A 26188-nucleotide genomic window follows, 5' to 3' on the forward strand; every position below is an offset into this window, starting at 1 on the left:
TGTGGCAGGAGAGTGAATGAATGCCTTAACACCCTGCCAGCACACCATGCCCCTTTGGAGATGTACATCTTCCCTCCTTTCCTCTGCCTTGTTTCCCTCCCCTCTGTTCTCACTACACCTGGCTCTGCACTTTTGTTGCCTCTTCTTGCAGCAGATCAGCTGAGCCTGTGTGAGGTGGAGGAAGCAGAACTGCCTGTTAATCTGCTGTGAGCCCTCACCACTCTTCTGTCTTACCATCAGAGTGAACACGCTGAGATCCAAGAGACAGCTGCCAGAGCAGAGCTTAGAGAGATTTATTGATCCAGTTTATTGTTGACACAGAGCATTTCTTAACATACACCAGCCCTGTGTCAGACAGGCGCCATGCTGTGTTCTGTATCTGCACCAGAGGTTTATACACGTTTGAGCTGTACAGTATTAACAAACAGGGAAGTAAATCCATCCCAAGGCTCCTCCCGGGAGGAGCCAGCCCTCATGCACACTAGTAAATAGCAGGGTTTATTTACAGTCTGTTTCAATACCTGACTGCACTGTGAGCAACATAACAGCTCTGGGGCTGTTTTCCAGCTCCAGGAGTGCTCAGTTGGGAGCAGAGGGTTGAGCTGGTACTGCTGGAACTTGCCAGGATGCAGCCCCAGCACTGTAGTGCAAACCAAGCCTCCCCCAAGCCCTGGCTTCCAGGCAGAGGGGAGTAAGGAGTGCATGCAGTTTCTCCAAGGGCCCTAGGCAGCCCATTTCAAGTTCTGTGGGGGATGACAGGCCAACATACCTACTTGGTTCAAAGTGGAGTGAATCACCAGGAGCCCCGTGGGGCCCTGAGCCTTTGCTCGCCTGCCTGGTACAGCTGAGTCAGCAGCAGGAGGGATGCACTGCCCCCAGTCCCCGCTGGGGCAGCACCCCACCCAGGGGGTGTGAGCGTGGCCTAGCAGAGAAGCAAGGCACTAATGTCTTGGTGAAGGTGCTTGGTCCATCTTGCCTAGGAAAGACAGGCCAGGCTGTGTTGAAATCCAGTAGTGGAGTGTTTCCCTTGCATGGATTGTTTTGACATCTCTCTCCTCCCGCGACTTTCGAGGCTTAAGCACAGGAACCAAAACTACAGCAGTGAGGTGTCATTAAGGCCAACCCTTTTTTAGCATCACAATCCCCGAGCGGCATTGTTGTGAGATGCCATGTGAGTATCTGATTTGCTGCCAGAGCCTAGGCCATGCAGGGTGTGATGGAGGGCTTTGCTGCAGGCTGTTATTAATAGGGTTCGGCTAAACTAGGTCTCAGTATCCGTCTATATGTGGAAATCAGGTCGGGTTTATCCCGTTAATGTTGCTAAAAGCAGAGGGAGGACTCGGCAGGCAGGAGGCCGGGTGTGCCAGGGCCTGGACAGCCGCACGGTGGAGCTGGTTCCTCGGCTCTGCCGACAGGCAGCAGGTAGCAGAGCAGTTCCTGGGACACTCGAGGCTGTCCTTCCAAAGGGAGCCTCTGCTGCCCGTCCTCACCCATGGGCACATCAGCAGCACACACTGGTGAGATGCTCAAGCTGGGCAGGAAACGGGGTGGCCTTGCAATGGCCTGGCAAAGCTGGAGGGAGAGGACCAGGCACAGTGCCAAGCTGTCATTTGTCTGCCTGGGCTGGTGTCAGCCACACCTGGGGTCTGGCCCCGTGCGCCGCCAGGTTCTCTCGAGTTCCTGGTGGCACAAATCCTCTGTGAGGAGAAACTCTGCTGTGGATGCCCCATGCTGCTGGATCAGTCCTGGGGACCTTCTGCCAGGATCGTGGCAGAATTGCTGCAGGCAAGAGAGTCCTTTTCTTCAGGGGGCTCTCCCTGGGACTCACAGGAACTGCTGGTGGTATCAGCCCTTTGCTGTAGCTGCTTCCCATCCCAAAGCAGGGCTGGTAGCCCAGCAGTAGAAAGGCACCTGAGTATGGCACCAGGGAATTAACTCCTGGCAATTCATCCTGCCTGGAATCCTGCTCCTGGGTGCTTGTGCTGCCTTCACCACCCCCAGAGCTAGGCACACTTTTCCAGCCTGATGTGCCAGCACCTCAGGTGACCACTGCCACAGTGGAGCCCAGGCCTGCCCCACACATTCAAAATCCAAAGGTGTTTCAAGTCTTCTGCCTGTCAGCATGAAATACCACACAGGGCTCCAGCCTAGAGGAACAGAGGAGCCTGCCTACAGTCCCCAGGGGGGGAGCATCCTCTTCCTGCCCCCTGCCAGAGGGGACAAAGGACCAGGAAAGCTTCTGAGAAGGACAACACCAGGTATAAGGTGAGGCTGGGCAATGGATCAGGAATGATGCTCCCAGCCAGTGCAGTGGGAGAAGTGTGCACCATCCTTGCATGTCCTTTCATCTGCTGCAGCGCAGGGGCAAAGTGTCCAAAAGCAAATCAAGGGCAGTTGTGGAGTCCTGGTCCTCCCTTTTGCTCTCCCTCACTCCAGGCTCCCCCAGGGTGGGCTTAACCAGAGCTGCACCCGCAGGCTGCTGCAGAAGGATCCTGATACCACAAGGACTAGGAGACAGAGGAGCTGGAACTGATTTTTTTGGCTATTTCCATATCCGACTTGGCAACCAGAAACCGCAGCTTCTTCCCTCCGGAGCGGATGAGCTCCACAGCACTGCAGAGAGCAGCAACAGGGAGAGAGGTGAATTCTGATCCCCCCAGGACATTCACAGAACACCCCCCCTTTACCAAGCACCTGCCCCCTCTGCCCTGTGCCTGCTCAGGGTTACAAGCAGTCTGTTGCTCTTCTGTCTGTAGCTTTCTGGAAGGCCTGACCTCCGTGTTAGTGCTGCCATGACAACAGCAAACAAACCCAAAGCTGCGCTGCCCCGTGGCCACCTGGGCTCTGCCTCTGAGCTGCCCCATCCCACCACCTTCAAGCAGAAGCCTGGGGTGGGATGGGGCTGGAGCAGTTCTGCACTGCTGAGACCCACCTCTGGAGCTCTCTTTTTTTCCCAAGTATACTCCCCAGTTGTTGCTCCATGATCCCTCTTCCAAACCCCCCCAGACAGCTGCCTTCCCCTCTTCCCAGTGTCCTGCACAGGTCACTCCTCTCTCTGCAGCTTGTTCGTACTGCAGCATCCTCTGGTTTGTGGGCCAGGACCGCAGCACCAGGGGCACTTTGAGCAAAACAGCTGGAAACCTGGACCTCAGCAGCGCTGATTCCATCCCAGCCCCTTTGGCAAGGTGTGACTCACCTCTGGTAGTCTGCCCCGATGAGGCTGGTGCCGTTGACAGCCAGGATGCGGTCCCCGAGGGAGAGGCGGCCGTCGGCGGCCGCGGGGCTGTCCTCGATCAGGGTGCGGATGTAGATCCCCGGGGAGCACAGGGGGGTGTGCTGTTGGCGGGGAGAGGCAGTGAGCAACAAAGGCACACAAAGGGTTTGTGGTCCCAAAGGGCTGAGCTCCCCAGGCAAGGCGACTCTCCCCCAGGGCTCACAGCCAAGTGGGTGCCTGATGCCTGGTGGGACCCTGGAAACTCTGGGAATGCGATGGGTGGGTGCTGGGGATGGTGCTAACAGGAAGGAAATGCAATCCTTCAGTTTTATATCAATTTATACACAGAAAGGAGAGGTGAAGGCAATCTGTTCTTGTTCAATTTAATTAAGAGTAAAGCATCGTTAACCTGTGGCCGTGTTGGGACGGGAGCCCGGTGCTCACAGCTGTCCCAGGGCTCGGTGATGCTCTGTTTCCTACTGACTAACAGCACTGCCCTGAAAGGCCATTTAGAAAGATGACCCATCCCACTAAGGCAGATTCCAACGCTACCTTATGCAACGGCAGAGCTGTTCTGGCACCCATGAGCCTCCCTCCACTTCCCTTGCCACTGCTGAAGGGTGGAGGAAAGACCTCAGCTGAGTCATTTTCCTTCCACAAAAGAGCTGAGCCTGTTTGTTCTCCAGCTGCAGGACAGCTGCAATGGACTTTGCACGCACAGCTCAGAGACGTAGGAGTAGAGATCCTCTGAGAGATCCCTCAGTGCTTCATTTTCCCCAGGAGAAGCAGCCTAACCCCCGTGGGAAGCCATTAGCTTCTTTGCTGGCTTTTCTAGGAGTAAAAACCACATCCCACGTGTCCCACTCCAGCTGTGTGAGGGGCATCAGCCCTGTCCCGCACTTGCCAAGGACTCACCACACCATCGATCAGCCCCATGCCCAGCCCGCTGGGTCCCCTCTCCAGCTCCACCACGAAGACGTAGCAGAAGTCGTCGGTGGCAGAGCTGCGGCTGGAAGACTCCGGTGTGGGGTAGTCGTAGGGGGTCGGCGAACATCCTGGCAGTGGAGAGACCGGCTTACGGCTCTGGCACTGCCCACACCCATCCTCACCACCCCCGGGCAGCGCCAGCGTTCGGTACCTTCAGGGGTGCTGCCCTTGGTGCCCGTCATCCCGTTCCTCCGGGGGTCCTGCAGCCCCTTGCCCGTGCCCTGTGGGGACTCCGGGCTCCCGGAGTCGAAGTTCAGGGGGGTGGTGGGCGGTGTCAGCAGGCAGGAGGAGTCTGTGGGTGCCGTGCCAGCCTTGGGGGCCGGACCTCTGCCCAGCTGCAGCTGCTTGAGCTTCTCCTGGATCTGTGGCTCGCCAGGGTGCTCACAGGGGACGCCGTTGGTGGCCAGGCAGGGCCGGGGGTTCCCCTCCGGCTCCGGCTCAGCGCAGCACCCCGGGGAGCAATAGTCCTCCTGGGCAGTGGTGCTCCCCAGGGCAGCAGCCGGGCTCTCGCTCACCTCCAGGACCTCTGGCGTCGTGCATGCCTCTTTCTTAAGGAGGAAAATGCTTTGTGGGACCCCCTGAATGTGCTTTTCACTCCCTACCTGCACCCGACCACCCTGTTGCTTCCCAGGCAGGATGGCTGCCAGCTACAGCCAAAGCCTTGGCAATTTGGACACCGCCAGGGCTTGTCCTGGCTTGCCAGCACAGCTCCCACTCCCCAGTTGTGTGGCCAGGGCCGTGCCGGGGATGTTCACAGGCAGCCAGGAAGGGAATCCTGGTCATGTCCCTGCTGGGGAATCCCACTGGAGGGGGACACTGGTGGGAGCACAGATCCTCCTGTGGCCCAAGGGCTCCAGGATAAGGAGAGGAGGTAGTGGTGCCTGTGGTGGTGCAGTGGATGGCAACAGGATGGGAGAGGAGAAGGGGACCTGCTGAAGGAACATCCTCCCCATGGAGCTGGACACAAATGGCAGTTAAGTTTAGCACCCACAGCACGTATGACCCTCCCTGTGCTTTACAGGCATTAGCTAATTAGTGCTTTTATGCAAGCCTGGCTGCTGGGGACGGGCAGGGTGCAGCACAGAGAGGACAGGGAACACACAGGGAGAAGGGGAGCACTGCCTGCAGACACCTCCCTTTCCTCCCTCCTCTCCCCTAATGGGATTGCTGGGAAGAGCCTGTTCTTCCACCTCACCTTCCCGTGTCCCCCAGGCTGGGGGATTAGCAGCACTAATCCTTCCAGCAGCTCTCCAGGAGGGCACTGCCACAGCTCTAGGCTGCAAGCGAGGGCAGCAAACCCTTGGCACTGGGCTTGGAGGGGTTTCCAGAGGGATCCAAGACCCTCCTGCCCACCCAGGAGAGGAACAGTCCCTCTGTGGGATACAGGCTACCTTTAGGGGTGCTGAGCCCGGCCCCTCGCTGGTGTGGGGGCTCTTGCTCTGCAGGCTCCAGAGGAAGTGGCGGATGTAAAGGAGGTGCCGGTAGATGTTGTCGTCCAACGTCTCCACCTCCAGGTCCACTTTGAAGCCCCCACTGGGCAGGATGATGGGTGGGTGGTTGTCAAAGGACTCCAGCATCTCATCTAAAAGGCAGAGGGAGGAAGGCTAGCACTGGCCCAGGCTGCACTCTGCTCCTGCCTCCCAGCTCTCGGCCGTGTGCAGTCTCCCAGCTGGGGTCAGGGACATGGTGAGCTGCAAGCCAGCAGCATCCCTCACTCAGGACCGCAGGAAAAGCCCCATGCCCATCTGAGTGCCCTTTGCATCCTCTGCAATATCTGAATCACAGGGCTGTGGTTATTCCCAGTTGCTGCAGTTACTACAGGAGACCCAGGGAGGGGAAGGGATTTGCCTGTTTGGTTTGTACATAAAAACCTTGGAGGGAGCCTGTGGGTGACCGGAGCACGATGACCAGAGCAGCACTGAGAGCAAGGCCAGGGGCTCACCGGGCTGGAAGGTGGCTGGGCTCTCCTCCTCGCTGGGCTGCCACGCTGCGATGCAGCCCATGTCCATCACTGCCTGGCACTGGCTCAGCACCCGGTGGAGCTGCGCGGGGCTCAGCGCCGGGAACTCGGCTCGCAGGGACGGCCAGGTCATCTGAGCGAGGAGACAGAGCGTGGGGGGAATGCCAGGGGTGAGGAGCTGCTTCCTCCCAGGAGCAGGGACTCATGAGGGGCACAGGAGGGAAAGGTCAGGGAATATGCAATGAGCCTGAGCATCCCCTCCGTGCCCACCCACAGACCCACCACCCCAGGAAAGGGCGGCTGGAGGCAGGTTGCAAAAGGGACACATCAGTGTAGGGATGCCCCCAAATGCCAAGCAGCCTATCCCAATGCCAGGAGCCATGGGCTGGGCATCCCTCACCTGCAGCAGCTGGGAGCCAGGCATGGCCAGCAGGTTGGCCACACTGGCGAGTTTGGCGAAGAACTGCTGGGCGAGCTGCTCGAAGCCGGCGCCGCGCAGCCAGTCCAGGAGCAGCCGCACACTCGCCCGCAGCTTCACCCCCTGAGACCAATGGAAGCAGCCAAGAGAGGAGCCTGGGGAGGCAAAGCATCCATCAGCACATGTCAGGGAACAGCCCCTCAGTCCCCCCAGCCCCTGCCCCAGGTTAACATACCCAGCATCCCATAGCTATGATTCCTGGTGGTGGCTGGACCTCACCTGGCACTAACAGTGGGGTAGCTGTGTTAATGAGGGCTAATTAGCACCTCAAGGCTGCAGCAGTTTATTAATGAGCTGCCCCTCTGAAGTTCCCTCAGCCTCCTCTGCTCAAGCTGAAAAGGGCAGGGCTCTGGCAAGGGCTGAGGATGGGGTTCAGCCTCCTCTGGGAATGAGGACCCTGGAGCCAGCAGCTGGGTCTGTGCTTGGCCTCCCCAAAACTGCTGAGACTTGCCCATGTCCAGCCTCTTCCTTCCTGTACCCCCCGAGGTGGCACTGGGGTGCACTGGAGGGCGTCCCACAAGGTCAGTCTCCTACGTGTTTCCCAGTTCAAGGAGGACTGACCCTTATCCAGGAGCTGGTTGAAGAGCAGGGTGTTGGAGAAGAAGAAGAGGTAGGCAAACATCTGGGAGGTGATCTCTGGGTGCACTTCATACTGGTGGAGCAGGTCCAGCACCGCCTGGTAGATGAGCACGACCCTGCGGAGCTCCTCGGGCAGCGGCGGGGCCGCCCTCCAGCTCTCCCGGCACTCACTCTGGAAGGGGTTGCACTCCAGTAGAGCGGGGAGTGACACATACAGACACTGCAGGGAGAGCAGCAAGTTCACAGCAGACTCATTTTGCTTGTTTTTTCTGTTTTTGCACGAGACAAACGTTTCTGACCCCCTCACCTCCGCCAGCCAAGCAAACCCTGCTGGTGCTGCCCCAACAAGGGGCTGCTCCTGCTCACCCCCTGCCCCCATGTGCTCCTGTGTTGTGCAGAAGTTTAAAATTTATAAAAATTTACATTGTTAAAATTAACATTATAAAAATTAACATGTTGGTTGCTTTTAGCAGTTGGAGGTGGTGGCGTGTGACAGCTCAGCTGAAAGGAGCTGAAATCCGATGTGAACCAGGGCAGTGGCCGATCAGTCGGGCACGAGGGTGACAGGAAAACCAGGATCAATGGGGATGATCTTCCCCTATTGCTTAAACGGGAGAGCAGTGCCTAGCACCCATCTCTGCCGGGGCTAAGGGAAGAGGAGGGTGCAGGAGAGGAAGGTGTCGCTCTGGAATGCCGCAGAAGTCCCTGCATCCCCTCGCGCCGACGCCAGAGGACAGGCAGCCGTCCCGCACAGGGCAGCCTTTCTGCTGCCTCACACTGCCCGCTCTGTTCCCTGCTCCCGATGCCGCCCGGCTCTCGCGGTCCAGCGGCGACGGTCCAGGGGCCCCTTTCCATCACGCCCTGAATCACACCATTATGCCGCGCTGGCCGGAGCCAAGCAGCTCTCCCCAAACACCTCCCCCGAGCTGCTGCACTGCAGGCAAGGAAACACGGCGCAGTAATTCAATACTTTTCCTGGGCTGCGACCAAAAATCGGGGCACTTCAGCCCGAAGGAAAACATCTCAGCGTGATACAGCTGCCAAGGAGTAAAAGCTTGAAAAAACCCCAAAACTCCTGTGCATCCCAAGAGCTGCTGGGGATGTTCATGCTGGCCCCGTGTGACACTGCCGGCTGTCTGTGGGAGCATGTAGTACCTTGGAGATGTAGTAGACACACTGCTGGAAGGTGTACATGATCACCTCCTCCAGCACTGTCATCGCCTCCTCGCTGGCTGTGATGGTCGAGGAGAACAGAGACTCCTTGGAGCCTGTGGGGCAGAGAGGAGGATGGGGGAGCAAACCTGCAGCAGCAAGGTGCCCAAATTCCCAGGGTGGGGATTATTAGCGTTTCCAGGCTTGCACCACCACCACAGCATCACCTGACAGGGGCAAAGAGGCTCCTCTGGCCCCAGAGAGCACCCCCCTGCCATCCCCTGGGGCTCCCATCACTGCTGCAGCTCGGGGCTCCACTGTCTCTCCAGCACCTGCCCGGCCTACAAACACCTTAATTTGCTGCATCAACCAGAAAGGCTCTGAGGCTGATTTAATACTTTTTTCTTTGTTTTTCTTCCTCTTTTTTCTTTTGCTTGCATTAACACAGGCTCATCAGTGAGCAATTCTGCAGGGGCTGCCTGCAAATCCAGGTGCCCCCCATGGCAGTGGGAGCAGGGAGGAAAAAAAGCTCCACCAAGGCACTAACCACAGGCTGCTGAGGTGGAAAGGGGCTGCTCGGCTGTGGACGCAACACAACCTGGAGCCGGGCAGCACCGCGGCACCACACAGGCTCCTCCCACAGATTTCCCCAGCCCACACCGCGGAGATGTCCCTGCTGATGAGGATTACGGGGTTAACGGAGCATCTCGGGGGCACTGACCGCCGCCTGTGACTGGGGATTAGCAGGACAGAGCCTCTCCAGCCAGAAAAACAGGCAGGGTGTTGCATCCAGCCTCACCTCTGATGTCCAGCTCCTCCTCCATGCTCTGGATGTAGGTGGGTGATTTCTGCTGGACGAAGTACAGGATCTCGATGGCGTTGGCCATCCAGAAGATGATGTGCTGCAGGTCTGGGAGAAGGTCCGTGATGGTGAAGCGGGACAGGGAGGCAGGGTCCTGGCTGGGGAGACACAGAAGGTGTTAGAGCTGCTGCTCCTCAGCATCCCCACGCAGGCTTTTGGGAAGAAAACAGCCAGCCTGGGGCAACGTCAGAGAACCTGGCATCCCCTCACCCCCAAGTCCAGCACTCCTCTTAGGAAGACCCCTCACAAGCAAAAATGTGGTGGTTCCTGCTCTCAGGAATGGCAAAGAGGACCCTGAAGGGACTGGGCTAGCCAAGGCCACCTTGCCTTTGTGGGGTGTTACTTTTGGGGGAGACTCCCCATAATACAACTGAACTGCAGTAAATACTCAAGGCTGAAGAGCAGCTCTCCCCAGAGGTAGGTGCTGCCCCTGCCAACTCTGGACAGTTAAACCCAGCTCACCCGCCCTGGGCTGTTCAAAAATAAAACAAAATAAATAAAAAGCATCTGGGAAGTTTCCCAATTGCTGAACTGCTTTTTCCTGCTATAGGAAAGGCCTGAGAAGCATCCTTGGAGTTTGTCCTAAAGAAGAGCTCAGAGCAAGCACCAACACTTTCTCCAGATGCTGGTTTAGAGCTGGGATTTTGGAAATGGCTGGGAAGTCAGCTCATTGCACCACTGTGATTGCCCCAGAGTGGTGCTCCCAGCACTGGGACACCTTGTGCCACCATCCCAGGATGCACAAACGCAATGCCAGCTCCACCAAAGGGTCTTCAGCATGAAGGGGGTGAGGCCCCCCCATCGAGGCCATCCCTACTACATCCCTCAGGGATGCTGAAGCCACAGGTGCAAAGCCTTGGCCTGGTCTTGGATCAGAGAAAACCCCAGAGCTGCTGCAGGCCCTATTCCCTCTGGAGCTCGCCTGCTTTTCCAGACCCATGCGTTCCTTGCAGGCATCATGGTGAAAGGGCCAGAGAGCAGAATGCACTGGGTTTAGAAGGAAAATTCATCGTGCATCACTGCCACCAGGCTGGGAGGGTGGTTTTCCAGCCATGGATTCCCCTCACTCATGGAGGCAGAACTGGATTGAATTCTTCCCATTTTGTGTCGGAACAAGGAAGGTCACACTTACTGCTGGGACTGCTTTTCAGCCAGCTCCCGTGTCCGCTCCTGGGCAGGGAGAGAAGGGGAAAGCAAAATGAGAACCAGTGAGATGGGATGGCACGAGCGTCACCCCCAGCAGCACTCGCTGCCACCAGGGACCAGGCTGGGAAGCCCCCAGGGAGGGGGTCCAGCAACACCCCCCCCCATCAACACCCCATCCCACCACTGACTGACCCACACCGTCCTCTGGATCATTTTGGCCGCTTTGAGCAGCAGCTGCCCGAAGTCTCCTGGCTCAAAGTTGGTGGCTGAGTGCTGGATGCAGAGGCAGAGCAGGAAGGCGGGTGTCAGCTTGTGGTCGTCCCCGCCGGGCTCGATCAGGGTCATGATGCGCCGCAGGAGCACGTCCTCGGCCGCCGGCTCGAACTCCAGCTGCATCTTCCTGCGGGGCGTCCTGGGGCCGCCGGCAGGCGAGGGAGCCCGCTTTTTGGCGGCAGGGTCCTTCTCCTTCAGCAGGCTGCCACACGCCCCGCAGACGGGATGGCCCTCGGGGACGGTGGGGTGCAGGGCTCGCAGCCTCAGCAGCGTCTGCGCCAGCAGCGGCTGCGCCTTCATGGGGTCCTTGTAGAGGAGCAGGTAGTAGAGGCCGAGGGACAGGAGGTCCCCGTGCCGCAGCACCACCGTCCGGGCCACCTCGGCGAAGTTGACGGAGATGCCGGCGCCAGCGATGGGCTCCAGCACCAGCTTCTCCTCCGAGCGGTTCCGGGAAGGTCGGAGCTTCCTGATGGTGCAGTGCAGGGGCAGGATGTCGGGGGCTGACAGACTGATGCTGGGCTTGCTCGCCTGCGTCCTCTGGCCCACCGTGTGCTGCTCGCGGTTCAGCAGGTAAACCAGGCTGTCCTGCCAAGCAGGGAGACGCGGCATGAACCGGGGAGAGGGGAGAAGGGACCCTCCTCCCTGCCATGCAGTGGGTGCTGCAGCCTCCTGCTGTCCCCGGCTGTCCCCACACTGTCCCCAGCCATCCCTGCATGCTGCACCTTTGCATGACAGAAAGACCTTTATTCTTCTTGCTGCCAAGCAGGACAGCAGCAACCCCCGCTTTGAGCACACTAACAAATGGGCACAATGATATTGGCCATGCAGTAAATGGGGCTGCTTTGGGCAGAAGAAGCCTTCCCCCCCACCTCTCTCCCCCCCACACCCCTTCCTGCAGCTGCTTTTCCTTCCCACCTTTTCCCCCCAGGACTGCAGCAATGTCTGCATCCCTCTGCCCAGGGGGACACGGTGGGATCCCAGTCACAGCAGCCACTCCCAGCCCTGCCTTCTGCCCCTCCAGCCTGCCCGCACACCCCGAGGCAGCTCAGTAACCACCCCGTGCCTCAGTTGCCCCAGCTGCACTAACGGGACGGCTGCAGCGCCGCTGTCACCCCGATGGAAAGCTTGGAACACAGGGATACTCCACGGCACAAAGTAGCCATTAACTACAGAGCAGTCCCAGTCCTTTCCAGTTCTCCAAGTGCCTCCAGCACTGGGGAGCAGGGGCTCCCAGACGCACCGTCTCCTTGCTGCCTCTGATTCCATTTGCCACCAAGGAAGCAGCCGGACAGGGGATGGGGCAGCTCAGCCATCCCTCGCAGAACCAGCGCTCCCTTGTGCCGGGGCAGGGATGCTGCTCTGGAGGTTGCCCTGCATCCCCCTGGGGCATTGCTGGGGGTCACAGGGGCCGGCTCTGTGTCCCCTATGCTTGAAGGTAGGTTGAGGACAGACTTGGGGGACAAGGCTGCAAGTCCCAAGCCCGTTTTCTAAAGGATGCTCACCCGCGCCACCCCCACCCCCCCCCTCGACCCCAGCAGCTCCGGCCATGCAAGCAGCCCCGCTCCCGGGGGCTTTGGGGGGGTGAGAGAAAAGCGGAGGGTGGAGGGGGTGCCGGGGGGTGCGCAGGAGGCGGCGCGGTGCTTACATGCTGCTGGCTGTAGCCCTGCAGGAGCAGGAGGTGCGGGGACTGGTAGAGGGAGTACCGCATGCTGCCGCCGCTCCGCGCCGCCGCCGGGCTGCCGGGCAGGGTGGAGCAGTGCCGCTGGAGCCGGGCCCCGGCCCCGGCCCCGACCCCGGCCCCGGCCCGCCTCACCGGGGTCCCCAGGCTGGTCTCGCTGAGGCTGCGCCGCAGGGCCGGGGGGGGCCCGCGCCGCTCAGCCCCCGCCACCGCCCGCCGGGCCCCCCGCGCCCGGTGCCGCTGCAGCTTCCGCGCTTGGGCGTTGATGCCTGCGGGGATGGGGGGGGAGAGAGAGCGGCGTTCAGCCCCCGCAGCCTCCCCAGGACCCCCCCCCCCCCCCAGACACACACACACCGCCGCAGCACCCCGCGGCTGGAGGGATGCTGCACCTCCGACAGGGGATGGAGCAGATGAACCCACCCCTCCCGGCATCACGCAGCCACCCCGGGCTGGTGTCCCCTGGTCCCTTGCCCTCCCCGAAAGGTGACACCAGGACACCAGCGCGGAGAGTTTTGTTGCCCCTATGTCACTGCCAAAAAGGGGGTGTCCCAGCCCTCCCTGGTCCCAAAACCCACTGATGGAGAAGGGGAGCCAGTCCATAGCATCCCCCACCTGCTCTGACCACCCTGCTGGGCTGAGGGGAGAGGAAATCTCTGCTAAAAAGACATTTCAGTCTATCTTTGTTAAAAAGAAAAAAAGGGCCTGGATGCTGCTTTCAGGCCGTCAGTACTCAGTGGCCAGCTGCAAGCAGGAGCAGCAGAGACCCCCCCCCAATCCCTCTGAGCATCAGCCAGGCATGGGAGCTGCAGTGGAGCCCGGCTGCAGCAGGAGCAAGCTCTAATTAACTTCTCTGAAGCATCAATTTGAGCAGAGCTGTCCACAAGACAAACAGGAGCCGGAGTGAATGAATAGGCCTGGCCAAGCTGCCAAAGCAGCCCCTCACATGGCATCCCCAGCCCCAAGGGGGGGTCCCCATGGGACCCCCAGTGCTGCAAGCATAGCTTGAGCTCTGCAGGAGAAAAAAGAAGTTGTTGTATCCGAAGGGTGATGCTCATACCTCAGATGGGCAGTCTCCTGGGAGCAGGTCACTGGCATTCGGGGAGGACGAAGAGAGGCAAAAAAAACCTAAAGGATTTGCTTGCAGGAGCAGCAGTGCAGTGGTGTCAGTGCAGCACAGAGCCACTCAGGGCTCGGCCGACCAGGGAGCAGGCTTGGGCCAGCAAGATTTGGGGACAGCCGCCGGGATTTGGGGACGGCAGAGCAGAGAGCCTGGTGCCCAGGGCTGCTTAAAGGGACACTCACAAGCTCAGACCCAAAAAAAAATGCAATCTGCCTTATTTGGTGAGGAATGGGCTGCCAGTTCCGAAATACATTTTTTTGTTTGTTTGTTTTAAATGGAGCACTCCTTTGCTGGGAAAATCAAAGAGTTGGGGATGGGGAGGGGGGGTGGGAGAGGGAGAAAATAGCCCCTGCTGTTTACATGCCTTGGGATTAGGGCAAGGCACAGTCAAGCCACCCCAAGCAGTCTCATGCCCGTGTCCTTCTTAAAAAGGCAATCAGCCCCGCTCCCATTCCCATCATGGCCAGCGGCACAGGACGCCTGCATCCCATGGATGCAAAATCCAGGGAGTACAACAAGCCTGCCCAAGCCATACCACTGGGGATGCCAAAGGCCACCCCAAACCTGTCTGCAGGACACCTTGGCTCCACCCAGGAGCACCATTCCCAACCCACAGGATGGAAATGGGCCAAAGGGATGAAGGATGGCTGAGGCAATGCAGATCCCAGACCCGTGGGAACGGTGAGGAGTGGGGCCAGATCCTGGGGAGCAGCTATTGCTGGAGCTCATTGGGATGGAGCAGGGGTTGCTAGGACTGGGATCCCCCTGCCTGCAGAGACATGCCATCACCAGTCCCTTATCGAGGGGAAAGGAAGCTTCTGTATTTGTGTAGGAAAAAGCTGCTTTTTCACTGCCGACAGAGCCCCCGTCACAGGCTCCCGCTAACCCCGGAGCTGTGCTGGAAAGATAAACACAGCTCTTTTCCTGAGCATAACAAAGTCCCTCCATAAACTGGGTTAGGTTTTTTTAATCCTTTGGTACTGTTTTGTCCTCCCAGGCATGTGCAGGTTGTCCCGCCCAGAACTCTGCCTGAGCATCCCCAATGCAGTGCAGCCAGGGCAGAGCCAGCAGCTGCTGAATCCACATGGAGATTTGGATGGGAACAGGGTGTAAGGAGTTAAAGAGCACAGTTGCCTGTCTCAAACACTGTTAAGGCCACAGAAGGAACTTGCCGTAAGTAATGCACCTGGACAAAAATGCTCACTGTGGCAAGCTGTGTGAAAAGAAGCAAGTGCTCATATGCTCATCACGGGTCAAACAAAGATCACCCCCAAGTCATGGGGCATCTACAACCACCAATGCCCACCCAAGCCCCCCGAATATACCTCCCTGGTACCCAGAACGTGGACTGTATAAAGGTGGTACTGTTGTCCGGGTGTCAGGCCTTGCTAAAGTTTAGGGCTTGGCATGCTTCAATGATCTCAGACCTAGGGGGAGGTTAACAAAGCTTGGGAAAAAGGATGTACCACTGATAGTGGGCACAAAGAATGCAGAATTCACAGGCCATAAGGACATTTGGCAGAACTCCCAAGATAAAGAAGAAACTAATAGAACCAACTCAGCAACTGTGCTGAATCAGCTCCGAGTGGGTAAAAGGTAATTCTGGCAGAGGGAGATCGTGACCATCAACTCACAGCCACCAACCCAAGAAACCCACCAACTCAGAGCAAGAGAAAGCTTTCCCCTCTTTTCTGTTTCTTTCTATCTCTCTACCTCATATTCAGTGCTATGAGGGACTTTGGCAGAGGCACCTCTCACTAATCAGATCATATAACACAGCGCTGGACCACACCCTTAGGGAGAGCTGGGCATCCCAGGCAGGGGCAGCATCCACCAGATCCCACCGAGCTGCTCCCTCTAAGCCCGTCCTGCATCCCGGGGGAAAAACTGCCGGTTGTGGTGCCTGGGATCTTGGCTGGGATCTGCCTCTTTTTCAGCCTAGGGAAGAGGTTCACTTTTCCTGGCTGAGAAATAAATCAACAAATAACTCCGTGGGCCCCAGGAAAGAAGAAAATGCTTTGAATTTACCCAGGAGGGGCTAAGACCAGGCTAGTCCTTCCTAATGTAATTGCTCTGCAGACTCTGCAGGGATTCCTCCCTGGATGCAGTCTTGCTAAGGTATATCAAAGCCACATCCTCAAAGGCACTTGCCAGAGCATCTTTCAGTGTAATAGGCTTAACTCCCAGGTTTCTGGAAGTGTGTGTGCAGTTCAGCCTCCAGCCTCTCAGGGAAGCCTCAGCACTCAGGACATGGTGCAAAATGGGGCTGTTTTAGAAGACAGATGCCATCAAGATGCCAAGTGCTGTACCTCCCTCCCAGCAGCCCCAGTTTGTGGGTGTCTTCCCCAGATTCTCCATAACTGCTGTCTCATCACTCCCAAAAGAAGTAGGACCAGGGGCAGCAGTGAGAAAGGGGTCTGCCTCGTTTGCTGTAGAGATGCTCTACCTGCTGCTAATTAGTGGCATGAGGAGCCAGCACCGTCCTCCCCAGTGGGAAGCAGCTAATAAACTAATTAGGATAATGGGTAACTGAGCAGATAAAACTCTTAAGCTATTTGCTAACAGGTCACGGATGGATGTGGAGCCTTTCCCCCAGCCAGCAGCTCAGCAGGCAGCAATGCACCTGTGTGACCCCAGTGTTCCCAGCCACCCTGCTCCAGTGATGCCCTGTGTGGGGAAGGGCCTGCAGGTATTGCCCTGGGAATCCCACTTTGAGCTTTTCTCCTAGGGAGCTGCAAGCCTAAAGTCCCTTTGTTTTTGCACAGATGTTGTGTTTTCCACACCAGTGCCTCACCACCCTGGGTGGGCAGCTGCTGCTTGGCAAGGGGACCTCTGCCAGCTTGAGGCTGGTGGGAAGGGTGACCCTGGTGGAGGGCACTCCTGGTCAGTCCCCATTACACCAGAAGTTTTGAGGCTTTTTGTGGTGCTGGATCACATGCTGCATCACACCCTCTAATCCCCGGCAGCTTGTGGATGGGTGGGAAAGTGTGGCCCCAGCCCCACAGTATCCCTTTGGGCTGTGCCACCAGAACTGGGTGAGACTGGTGACAGAGCCCCTGTTGCCCCCAGAAGGAAGGGCTGAAGGAGTGAGATTTTAACAGGTAAGACAAATGCAGGCTGTGTAGTCTGCAGGGCAGACAGCCTGAACAACCGTGGGTGTAGGTTTTCTGCCTCAGAAGAGTTTGGTCAGTTATGGAAAATGCCCAAAGGTTAAAAAATGGAGAGTTTCCACCACCCCACCCAGGAGTGCTGAAACAAATGAAGTGATAACGAAAGCATAACGGGCTTATTTCCAGATCCAGAGCACGCAATGCCATCAGGAACTGCTCCTCCATTGGAAATCACTGAAGGGTGCCAATCCCAGGCCAGCTCAAGCTGCCTGTGCTGGGCAGCCCAGAGCCTGCTGCTTCCCCCGCCTGTGTGGGAGCCTTACCCTCCCCAGGGCTACCAGTCCACCCAGATCCAGGTCACGGGCAGGAACATTGCTTCCTGCATCCGAGGGGGAGTATTTGAGGCCAAGTTGATGTGACCTTGGGCTCAGGCAGGGAGTTGCCACGTGGCCCTCCCAACTGTGTGCTATAACTATGGTGCTTGGCTCTTGCCCTTTCCTCTATTCAACAGAAGCTGTTTTTAGAGTAGCTGATTTCCAAAAGTGCTTTACTTCTCTCTGATCCTGCCTGGAGAAAAAGCTGAAGAGCAGAGCAAAGCATCCAACTCCCTGGCCCAGGTGCCAGCAGCAGCTGCCTCTTTCTCTCTGTGTCCCACACGCAATGAGCTGGGACCACTCCTGTGCATCCCCTCCCCGAGCAGACCCAGAAACTGGACACGTGAGGCTGGAGGGAGCCCCATCTCCCCATCAGATGCCAGGTGAAATCAGAATTGAAAATTGCAGCTAAGGAGGCTCCAGCTGCCCCTACTCTCCCCTAGAATGGCCATGGCTGGATTCCTTCACCTGTGTGCCTGGGCTCCTTCCAGCCTTTGTTAGAATGGGTGGGAGAGGAGCCGTCTCCCTGCTGGTGTGGGACAGGTCAGGCCATTTGTTCTGCTGCTTTGGGAGGAGAACCTTGGCTGTTGTCTGCCAAGGGCCCAGGGGAATCCTGCACCATCCTCAGTTTATTTCTGACAGTAGCAACCCTTTCCTACAGTCGTAAGGAACCACTCAGAGCCCATCCCAGCAAAACCCCCTGGCTGACACCTCCAGGACCTGGTCCAGACACCTCTGCCACCAGGTCCAGCACAGCAAGAGCATCACGCAAGTAAAAATCTGATTTTAAACCCTTCTACCCTCATCCTCCTGGGGCTTTTATCTTAGGGTGGGAGGAGGAAAACTTCATTACTCTGTGCTGGGGTCACTTATTAACCTGCTGGTTCCTAATGATGCACTTATCTGCTCCTGCCAGCCCTGGGCTCCATCAGGCACTGCCACAGGGACTCTCCTGCCCTACATTGCTCTCTCTTCATTAGCTTTTCATTTTCCTTAATTGCTCCTGCAGATTTGCCTGGGGTGTCTGGCCTGGGGGATGCCCACGGGGAGATGGGGGTGCAGGGGAGCAGGGCAGTGCTCTGCCAGGCACGAAGCTGGGGATGCCATGGTCCTGGTTCAGTGATAGGAAGAGCAGGAAGCACTGATGGTCTTGCCTGCTGCTCCCCAGCCATGAGCAGGAGTTTGGTATTAACCCCTAGACTGGCTGGGGTAAATATTTGAGGTAAATCAATTTGATACCAAATTTATGCAGGAGTACTGAGTACTGACTATGGATCAACTCAGGAGCCTTGCAGGTAAAATGTAGCCACTCTCCCACTTGCTCCACCCTTTGAACCCAAATCACACGTGAAAGCTGCTGATGTGGGGGAGCATCTCCCACAGGCAGTTCAGGGGGGGTTGCAGCTCCCTCCCCCTGCCCCACACCCAGCTCTGACCTGCAGTGGTGGTGTCCACGTCCTTGGCCGCCAGCTCCTCCACCTCCGCCCTCCTGCGCAGCTCCAGCCGCCGCGAGAAGCCCTCCCTGGGCTTCCAGAGGTCCTGGATGAGCAGCGGCTTCTCGTGGTCCCCCAGGACCCTCAGCCCCTCCGTCTGCCACTGCTTCTCGGGGCCCTCGAACCTGCCGATGACGTCGCACAGGGCGTACTGCGCGGCGCTGAGCTGGCTCAGCCCGTAGCGCTCCAGGGCCTCCTTCACCAGCTCCCGCGCGCCCGAGCTGCCCGTCACCAGCACGCTCTTGTAGTTGGTGCCCGCGCAGATGTTGCCCCCGAAGATTTTCAGGATGCCAGGAGCTGAGAGCTGGGTGGAGAGCTCGGCAGGGTCATCCTCGCCGGCGGCCGGGGAGGCGGAGGCCGAGCTTCGGTCCTTGTAGCTCAGTGTCCGGTACAGGACTTGGGAGAAGAGCCGGCTCTGGCGCTTCAGCCGGTTTTTGGACGGTGGAGCCATGGTGGAGGAGGGCCCATAGAACATCGTGCGTGAGGTTGTCATGAAGCACAGCTGGGCAGGGAAGAGCAGAAAGGGGAAGGTCAGTGGTTTGGAGGCCAGATGTGCAGCGGGGAGGAGCGAGCAGGAACCAGCTGGCGGCCGCGGAGGAGCCACTGTCACCTCCAAGGTGGAAAGAGACAGATCAAGGGAGGGCCATTTCCCTTGTGTAACCCAAAACACCAGTGGAAAAGCTCAGCCAGGCTCCTTGGCACCAGCACAGTTGCCCCTGGATGGATTTGTCCCTGAAAACATAGCCTGGAGTGGCCCCATATTTCTCCACCGTGTGTATTAAGAGGTTCCTGTTACCCAGGCGAAATGCAGTGGGAGGAGAGCAGAGCCCAGTAGGACTTGGCAGAGCCCATCCTGGTCAAGATCCAATGCATCAGAAGTTACTTTCACTAACGAGTTTATGGAGCAATCCCATCTTTTTAGAGGTGAAACAGAAAGCTCAAGTGCAAATTCACTCACTCTGAGGTCACTGCTAAATGCTTTTGCTCAGTGAGAGGCGCAGGGTGAAAATGGGCTTTAATTAGCCTTTCTAAAAATGTCCTGACTCCGGCAAATCTCTTGGCTGTTGCTGGTTTGTGGAGGACGTTCAAGCACGGGGTGCATTGCTGACAAGGCTGCCCTTGCCACATTAGGAGGGGCAGGGCTGCTCAGGGCAGCCCTGGGCACGCAGTGACCAGAGGAGTCGTGGCCAAGGCCATGTGACGGCTCCCAGTGCTCCTCAACCCCCAGGAATGGACTGCGAATCACGATATTCTTCTGGCTTTAGGTGGATAGTGGTCCTGCCCAGTGTCACTGGCAACATCTGGGAATGGCTTTGAAATCCTATCCGGATGCGCCAGCACCTGGCACTTGCAGGGAGCTGATAACCCGCAGCTGCACCGTGACCCGCTGACAGGGACGGTCTGGAAAGACAATCTGAGCATTCCTGATTCAGAAAGGACTGGGAATTCCCTCACCTCCAGACTTATAACATGGAGCATACACAGAGGAGCCCCAAATGTCCCATCCACAGCTATCAGAGTGCTGGGATGCAGTAGTTGGCAGGATCCAGCTGTGCATGGCCAGGAGGACCCAGGGTGCCGGCAGCTTTCCGCAGCTGCAGCCCCGTCTCGCCCGGGCACAATCTCTCCTTCGAGCAAACTCAGCGCTATCAGGCAGAATGATGTCGGCCCTGGAAAGCCTCCAAACCACCATCCAATTCAGGAAAAAAGAGCGTCCCTGCTGCTAATGGAAGAGGTCACCTTCTAACCCAGAAACCACCTCCCAGCCATGCCTGGAAGGTTTCTGCAGGATGTGCATCCCCCCCATCCCAGGACCAGAGGCCCCGTTGAATGCTGCATATGAGGAAACTGAGGCACCAAGTGCTACGGATGTGCCTGGGAGCTGTGTGATCCTGTGATACAGCTGCACTCCAAGTCACTCCTTTCCCCCCTCCCAGCCCCACCAGGACTGTGAAAATGCTGGGTTGTGTCCTTCTTCCCAACCTGCTGGCTCCAAAAGCAACTGTCAGGGTGCTGCAGGGCAGGGAGGGGAGCTGGCAGCTGCTCCAGTCCTGGCATGTCACTGCTGCCCGAAATTAGGCTCAGCAATCAGCCTGGACAGCAGGGCTTAGTGTCTTGGTTTTTATACCTCCCCAGCTGAGCACTGGCTCCAGAGCTTCACCGCAACTCGCTGTGTTCAGGTAAGGCTGTTCCTGCTCCCACCTTGCAAGTAGGGAAACTGAGGCAGGGATGAGATTAGGGCTGCTCCTCCTCCTCCAGCTGAGCCCAGAGGTGCTGCTCCCACTGGGGACATCCCTGGGGACATCCCTTGATGTCTGCTGTGTGTCACCTCCTGGGAATGCCGGGGCGGACCCGACCTGGGGAGCAGGTCAGGGCACTGGCAGACAGTCAGGTTCAAGAACAGCTGCCCCAGGCTGTTAGCACAGCCACACCAGCCTCATTACCATTGACCAGAAGGAAAAGTGCCCCAGTGTCCCTTGTTATCAAGGATGCAAAAGACAAAACTTTGTCATCAAATCACCAGTTTCAGCTCATGCATTTAATCTCCTCCACCTTGAAATACCTCCAGCACAAAAGGAAACCTTTTAATATCTGCTGGTGGCAAAATCATTCCTCCAAGCTCTCATCACAGACAGAGACACCATCCTCACTGCTTGCAGGTCCCTGCCTGGTTTTGAATGTGTTATTTATAGCTCAGCTATTTTCCTACTCTTTCTATCAAACACGGCTCCTACGGAGTTCAGGGGCAAAGACATTTCACTGGGAAAAAATAAGCAGCCTGGATCAGGTGAAGTTTCTAGCCTGGTTACCCTGTTTTTCAGCATCTGGAGCAACACTGGTGTGATTTCACCAGGCTGGTCACATGAGAAATTGCAGCCTTCTCCCGAAGACAGCAGAACACACGGTCTTAATCCCCCTGGGGACTCTAATGGACGTGATAAGACGATAATTAAATGGGCTCCTCCCACATCCGTGTGCTCAGGCACACTGGGCACCAGCGTCTCCCAGGAGGATGGAAGCTGTGGTACGTGCAATCCTGCTGGGTCCTGCTGTGGGAGCAGGGATGCTCCAGCTGGACCCAGCTGCTTGGGGACAAGCCAGCAGGAGCGTCAAGTGTTGGGCACACCTTCCTTCAGGTCAGTGGAACATGTGCTCCTGGGCATCCCCAGCCCAGACAAGCCCCCTCCTTGCTGCAGGGAGCCCGGTGTCCTGGCTGTGTCACTGGAGGACACGTGCCTGCAGCCACGGAGCATGATACAGACTTTTCAAAGAGCCCCTTTCTCCAGCCTTCAGTGACATTGTCCCTGCTAACGACTACACAGGAATTAGTCAAAAGCCTGTGGCTGCCTCCCAGTGGGATCTGTATCAGGGACCCTTCACCTCTTCGCAGCCGTGCCTGACCACACCAAAACCAATTATTTCCCACAGCCAGCTCTGCCTGTACGTGCTCTGCAGAGCTGTGACAAACGCTTTCAGTATTCACATGGTCACCACGTGTCCTTCCATCACCACAACTGACTCTGCAACCGCCGGGGGCTTTCCTGCAGGCTCTGAGGTTCCTGCTGCCACAGCGGGTGAGCAGCTCCTTCCCTGTGCTCCCACCCAGTGCCCAGGCAAAGACTCCCCTTACCTTGCCATCCTTCTCACGTGCCTTTTTGCCTTCCATTCATCCTCCTTCTCAAAACAACTTTTCCTGCTCGTTGTGCATCGTCCTGGGCAGGCGTCCGTTGTGTTTCTGCAAGAGGAAGAGGAGGAGTGGTCCTGGGGCTGCTCACAGACGTGAGCTGTTCACAGTGTGGCAGGTTTGCAGGGCTCAGGGGTTCTGCAGGTATGCTCCCAATGTGTTTGCATGTGTTCATCCCACCACAGCCCAGAGATGGGGAAGACCAGCCCAGGCCCAAGCTCAGGTTCCATCACAACAGGAACGCAGCAGCCCTGGGAGCTGAGACAGAGCAAACCCAGCCATGGTGATGCCTACCAACAGCATCTTGCCCATTGCAGACAGCCAGGCAGAGAACAGCTGAACAAAAAGAAATGCTATGCCAAAGGAGAAGAGGATGAGATGGGACCAACAACAGCCCCGTGACATTTATTTCTCTCTCCCAAGCACATGTGTCCCCAGGGATTCCAGGCTGGGTGACCTCTCTGACCCCTGGGTGGACAACAAGTCCTGGACCAGCTCCTTCCCCCAGCAGCCAGAGCACGCTGGGATGCTCACCAAGATTTGGTTTCCTGAGTCTCACTCTGTGTTGCTGGACATCGAGGAAAGACAACAAGCACCGTCCCCTCGCCCTCCCACCACAGATCTGCGAGATCAAGACCACTGGTAACCGAGAGAGAAAGAGAAAATAAGCACCTGCAAAGTGCCTGCCATGATTTCCTGGGTGTTCCTCAGAAAGAGCCATCAGGGCACAAGTACTCTCTTGCATGGCTCCACCGCGATTAAAGATAAATGCATCACCTAATTAAATCACCTAATCAGGGCCTCAGCGTGGTTTGATGCATCTCCTCTTGCTGGCCCAGGGCTGGGGCTATGGGAGTAACTCTGTGCAAGGTGATGGGTCGTGATGTGAAAGGCAAAGAGATGCTGACCCCACCTCTGCTGTTCCACGCTGCTTCTGATGATTAATTGCTCCTGCTCGTTAAATATTTATGCCTTATTTCCAATGTGTCTGCCCTCAGCTGCCAGACATTGATTCTTGCCATGCTTTTCACTGCCCAATTAACAAGCTTTTGGTTACCACGTATTTTCTCCTCTGTGAGAATATTTAAATGTTTTTGTCAAGCTCCCCCTCACTCCTATTTAATTTGATTTATGAGTAGACTAACTGGATGGCCACCTCCTCTCTTGCTGTAATACATTTTCTGCAGCTTCTTGGTCCCTTCCCCTTGGATCCCACGTCTCCCCTGCTGAGATGGAGAGTGGATTTGACTGCCATAAGCCCAAATTTGGTACCGACCAAAAATGCAAACTGCTATTTTTTTTTCCAGAGCAAAACTTCCCGTTACCCTGAAAGTTTTCAGTTCTCCAGCACTGAAACTGGGACAGACACACAGCCAGCCCCCAGGCAGTTCCCTGGTGAGACCGTGTCCTGCCTCTCCCAGCATTTGCGAGCTGCTCCTGCCGAAAATTTATTGTCCAGATTAGGGACAGGAAAACACATACAACTCCAGTTATTATCTTTGGGTGTAAAAAGATTTCCATTTTCCATTCTGCTCCAGTCAGGATGCCTTTTGCTCACCCAGTTTACCATCTGGATTTGTAGACAGCGCTAACACTCTGCTGCTCTGGGTCAGCCCCAGGTTTCTCCAGGAATCATTTCTATCTCCTTTATTCTAGATTAGTGATAAAAACACTGAGTGCATGTTACCAGCTAGCAGTGCCCAGCAGTGATAATCTCCCTGATAACTGCCTTGGAAATGGATCACGTTTATTTAATGCCGGCTTTCTTGACACTGTCTAATGTCAGCTCTAAATACTGGACTGGACTGACTTTTTTAATGCTGGAAAGTGCAGATTTTTACAAGAATATCACCTCCCATAACTCAAATGCTTCACAAAATTGTGTTACAGCCAGAGAGTTACCTCTCACATTGGAGACTGAAATCATTTCTACTTGCCAGGAGTTATTTTCCATACAGCCACACTGGATGGCAGGAATTTATTCCTGGTGCTGAAGTCTTTAATCAATTATAGCCCGAGCCAGGTTTCTCCCTCTTCTCCCTGTGGGGATGCTATCAAGCCAATCAACCTGTAGCTACCAGGTCATCTTACTCCCTTTTGGGAAGAGCAGCAATGCTATTAAAACACTTTTTAATCTTCTGGAATTTCCCCGGGGCTCGTCCTGGCGCAGCAGACGCAGCTCTGCACGGATGGGCGGTAAGATTTCGGCTACGACCATCCCAAAACGGCAACCAGAAAAGCTGTTTCCTCAGATCTCTCTTTGAAAATTTTCCCTTCTCTTCCCCCCCCTTTCTTTTTTTTGGATGGAAACCACTGGAGTTGCAGCCTTGGTCTAGTGGCAACGACCACAGCCTGGATGCTGCGAGCGGAGGGAGAGGCCGCCCCAGCACTGCAATGTGGAACAAATTAGACCTCGGAGAGCAAAGGAAATGAGAACACCCTGGATGCGGCGGCTTTGACGTGCACTCCTCGGCTCCAAATCCTGCCCTTCTGCAGATCCCATCCCCAGGGCAGAGCCCAAACCCCTCTGCTCTGAACCGGAGCTCCCGCTCCCTTCCATTTGGGATCAAGTCTCCCCTTCAGAGCCCGGCCTTTCCTTGTGGGAGCTTCATCCACCTAATCTAGGGACAGATCGGAGGCCGATGATGTCCATGCCAGCCCCGGTGCCGTCTTTAGCCGGATCAGGGTGGGTAAACTCCTTACCATGTTATTATTAGCAGCAGGCACCCTGTGGTAGCACTGTGGACCCCACGGCCCCAGGACTGCTCAAACAGGATACAAAGGCAGTCCTGGTCCTGCAAACATGAACATTTTGTCCCAAAGGCAGCTATTGCTCTACAAACATTATAACAATTGGGGACCTGATTCTACAAGGACAACAGGAGACCTTTCAGCAGATTTTCTTTTCTTGCATTTTTTTTCCCCCTATAATTATTTTCCAAGGTCTTTTGAGCCACCAACGTGCACCAGCTCTCCAGCAATGTGCCAGCACAGATGCCAGCCCTCTGCCCAGGCAGCTCTATTCACACATATACATACACAAGAATCATTGCACAAAGAGCATTTGCTTTCTGCTGCCTCCCGAGCTGCAGAGTCTCCGTAGGCTGCCTAATTATAAGATCTTAGCAATAATTTTTTTTCCAGCGATAATTAACTGGTCCTGGAGAGAGCTGAAAATAAGCACTTCCCCAGCAAGCAGCAAACTCCCCTGAGTTTTCTCTGCTAAAGTTACAACTCAGCATGAAACTGCTCCAGCCTCCCGGGAACACAGACCATGCCAGCACCTCCCTGCCACGGTCTGGGACACCACGACAGTCACAGGCAGCCAAATACAGGTGAAATGGTGGGTGTGGAGTAGCAGTGGGATCCCAAGGGGTGTGCAGTGGGGAGAAGGATCCAAAGGCGTGTGGAATGGGGAGAGAGATCCCAAGGAGTGTGCAAGGGGGAGAAGGATGCCATGGGGCATGGAATGGGGAGAGGATCTCAAGGGGCGTGCAAGGAAGAGAAGGATCCTAAGGGGCATGTACTGGGGAGAAGGATCTCAAGGATTTTGCAATGGGGAGAAGGAACCCAAGGAGTATGGAATGGGTCAAGGACCCCAAGGGGTGTGCAAGGGGGAGAAGGATCCCAAGGGATGTGCATGGAACACAGATCCCCAAGGGCAGGCAATGCGGGGAAGGCTCCCCGCGCTCCCGGCCACGGGACAGGGACCCCCGGGCGCTGCGGCTCCCGGCACAGCCCTCCCGGCGCGGTTCTCCGGGCAGCGGGGAAGCGCAGGTCTCCCACGGCAACCGGGACAAGCCTGAGCCGCAACCGCCGCGCTCCTCCCGACCGCCGCTGCCAGCGGGGACGAGAAACAAACCCTCCCTCCCCGGACCGGCGGGGGCGTCCCGGGACGCAACAGGGGGGGATGCTGGGGGGGGGGAGGGGGGTGTTAAAAGAAAAGGGGGGTCCCTTGGGCAGGGTCTGCCCTTGCCACCCCCCGGTACTCACCGCGGAGCGGGGCAGCCTCGGCGCGACCCCGGCGGCGGCAGCGCCCGGAGCCGCCGGGGCTGCGCGGGGCGCTCGGATCGGGCC

At 56.9% G+C, this 26188-nt stretch overlaps 1 protein-coding gene across 2 annotated transcripts; it reads right to left on the reverse strand.

Annotated features, from left to right (window-relative positions):
• Window positions 1-1783: 1783 nt before the first annotated feature.
• Window positions 1784-26188, reverse strand: RADIL (Rap associating with DIL domain). 2 transcript variants are annotated; one of them, XM_032704221.1, is made up of 16 exons: window positions 26105-26188; window positions 22058-22162; window positions 18370-18928; window positions 12297-12598; window positions 10571-11236; window positions 10365-10402; window positions 9170-9330; window positions 8374-8486; window positions 7201-7438; window positions 6562-6734; window positions 6144-6294; window positions 5593-5783; window positions 4353-4749; window positions 4130-4269; window positions 3197-3336; window positions 1784-2613 (listed from the first exon to the last, which is right to left on the reverse strand). In XM_032704221.1, exons 2-16 carry the CDS (start codon window positions 22091-22093, stop codon window positions 2508-2510), a joined length of 3411 nt encoding a protein of 1136 aa, XP_032560112.1. In that variant the 5' UTR covers window positions 22094-22162; window positions 26105-26188; the 3' UTR covers window positions 1784-2507. The 2 variants fall into 2 exon arrangements, with proteins under 2 accessions (XP_032560112.1, XP_032560113.1); XM_032704222.1 differs by lacking the exon at window positions 26105-26188 and adding an exon at window positions 24815-24906.

This window comes from Chiroxiphia lanceolata, chromosome 16 (genome assembly GCF_009829145.1).
Source record: "Chiroxiphia lanceolata isolate bChiLan1 chromosome 16, bChiLan1.pri, whole genome shotgun sequence".
Classification (NCBI taxonomy): Eukaryota; Metazoa; Chordata; class Aves; order Passeriformes; family Pipridae; genus Chiroxiphia; species Chiroxiphia lanceolata.

Bases quoted from the DNA above. Each gene is read 5' to 3' on its own strand.
- RADIL (XM_032704221.1), bottom strand. From the start codon at position 22,093: ATGGAAGGCAAAAAGGCACGTGAGAAGGATGGCAAG. The intron at 11,237-12,296 runs GTAAGCACCGCG...CCTGCTTGGCAG, and splicing joins AGGGCTACAGCCAGCAGCAT to GACAGCCTGGTTTACCTGCT. The intron at 6,295-6,561 runs GTGAGGGATGCC...CTCCTCGCTCAG, and splicing joins CTGGCTCCCAGCTGCTGCAG to ATGACCTGGCCGTCCCTGCG.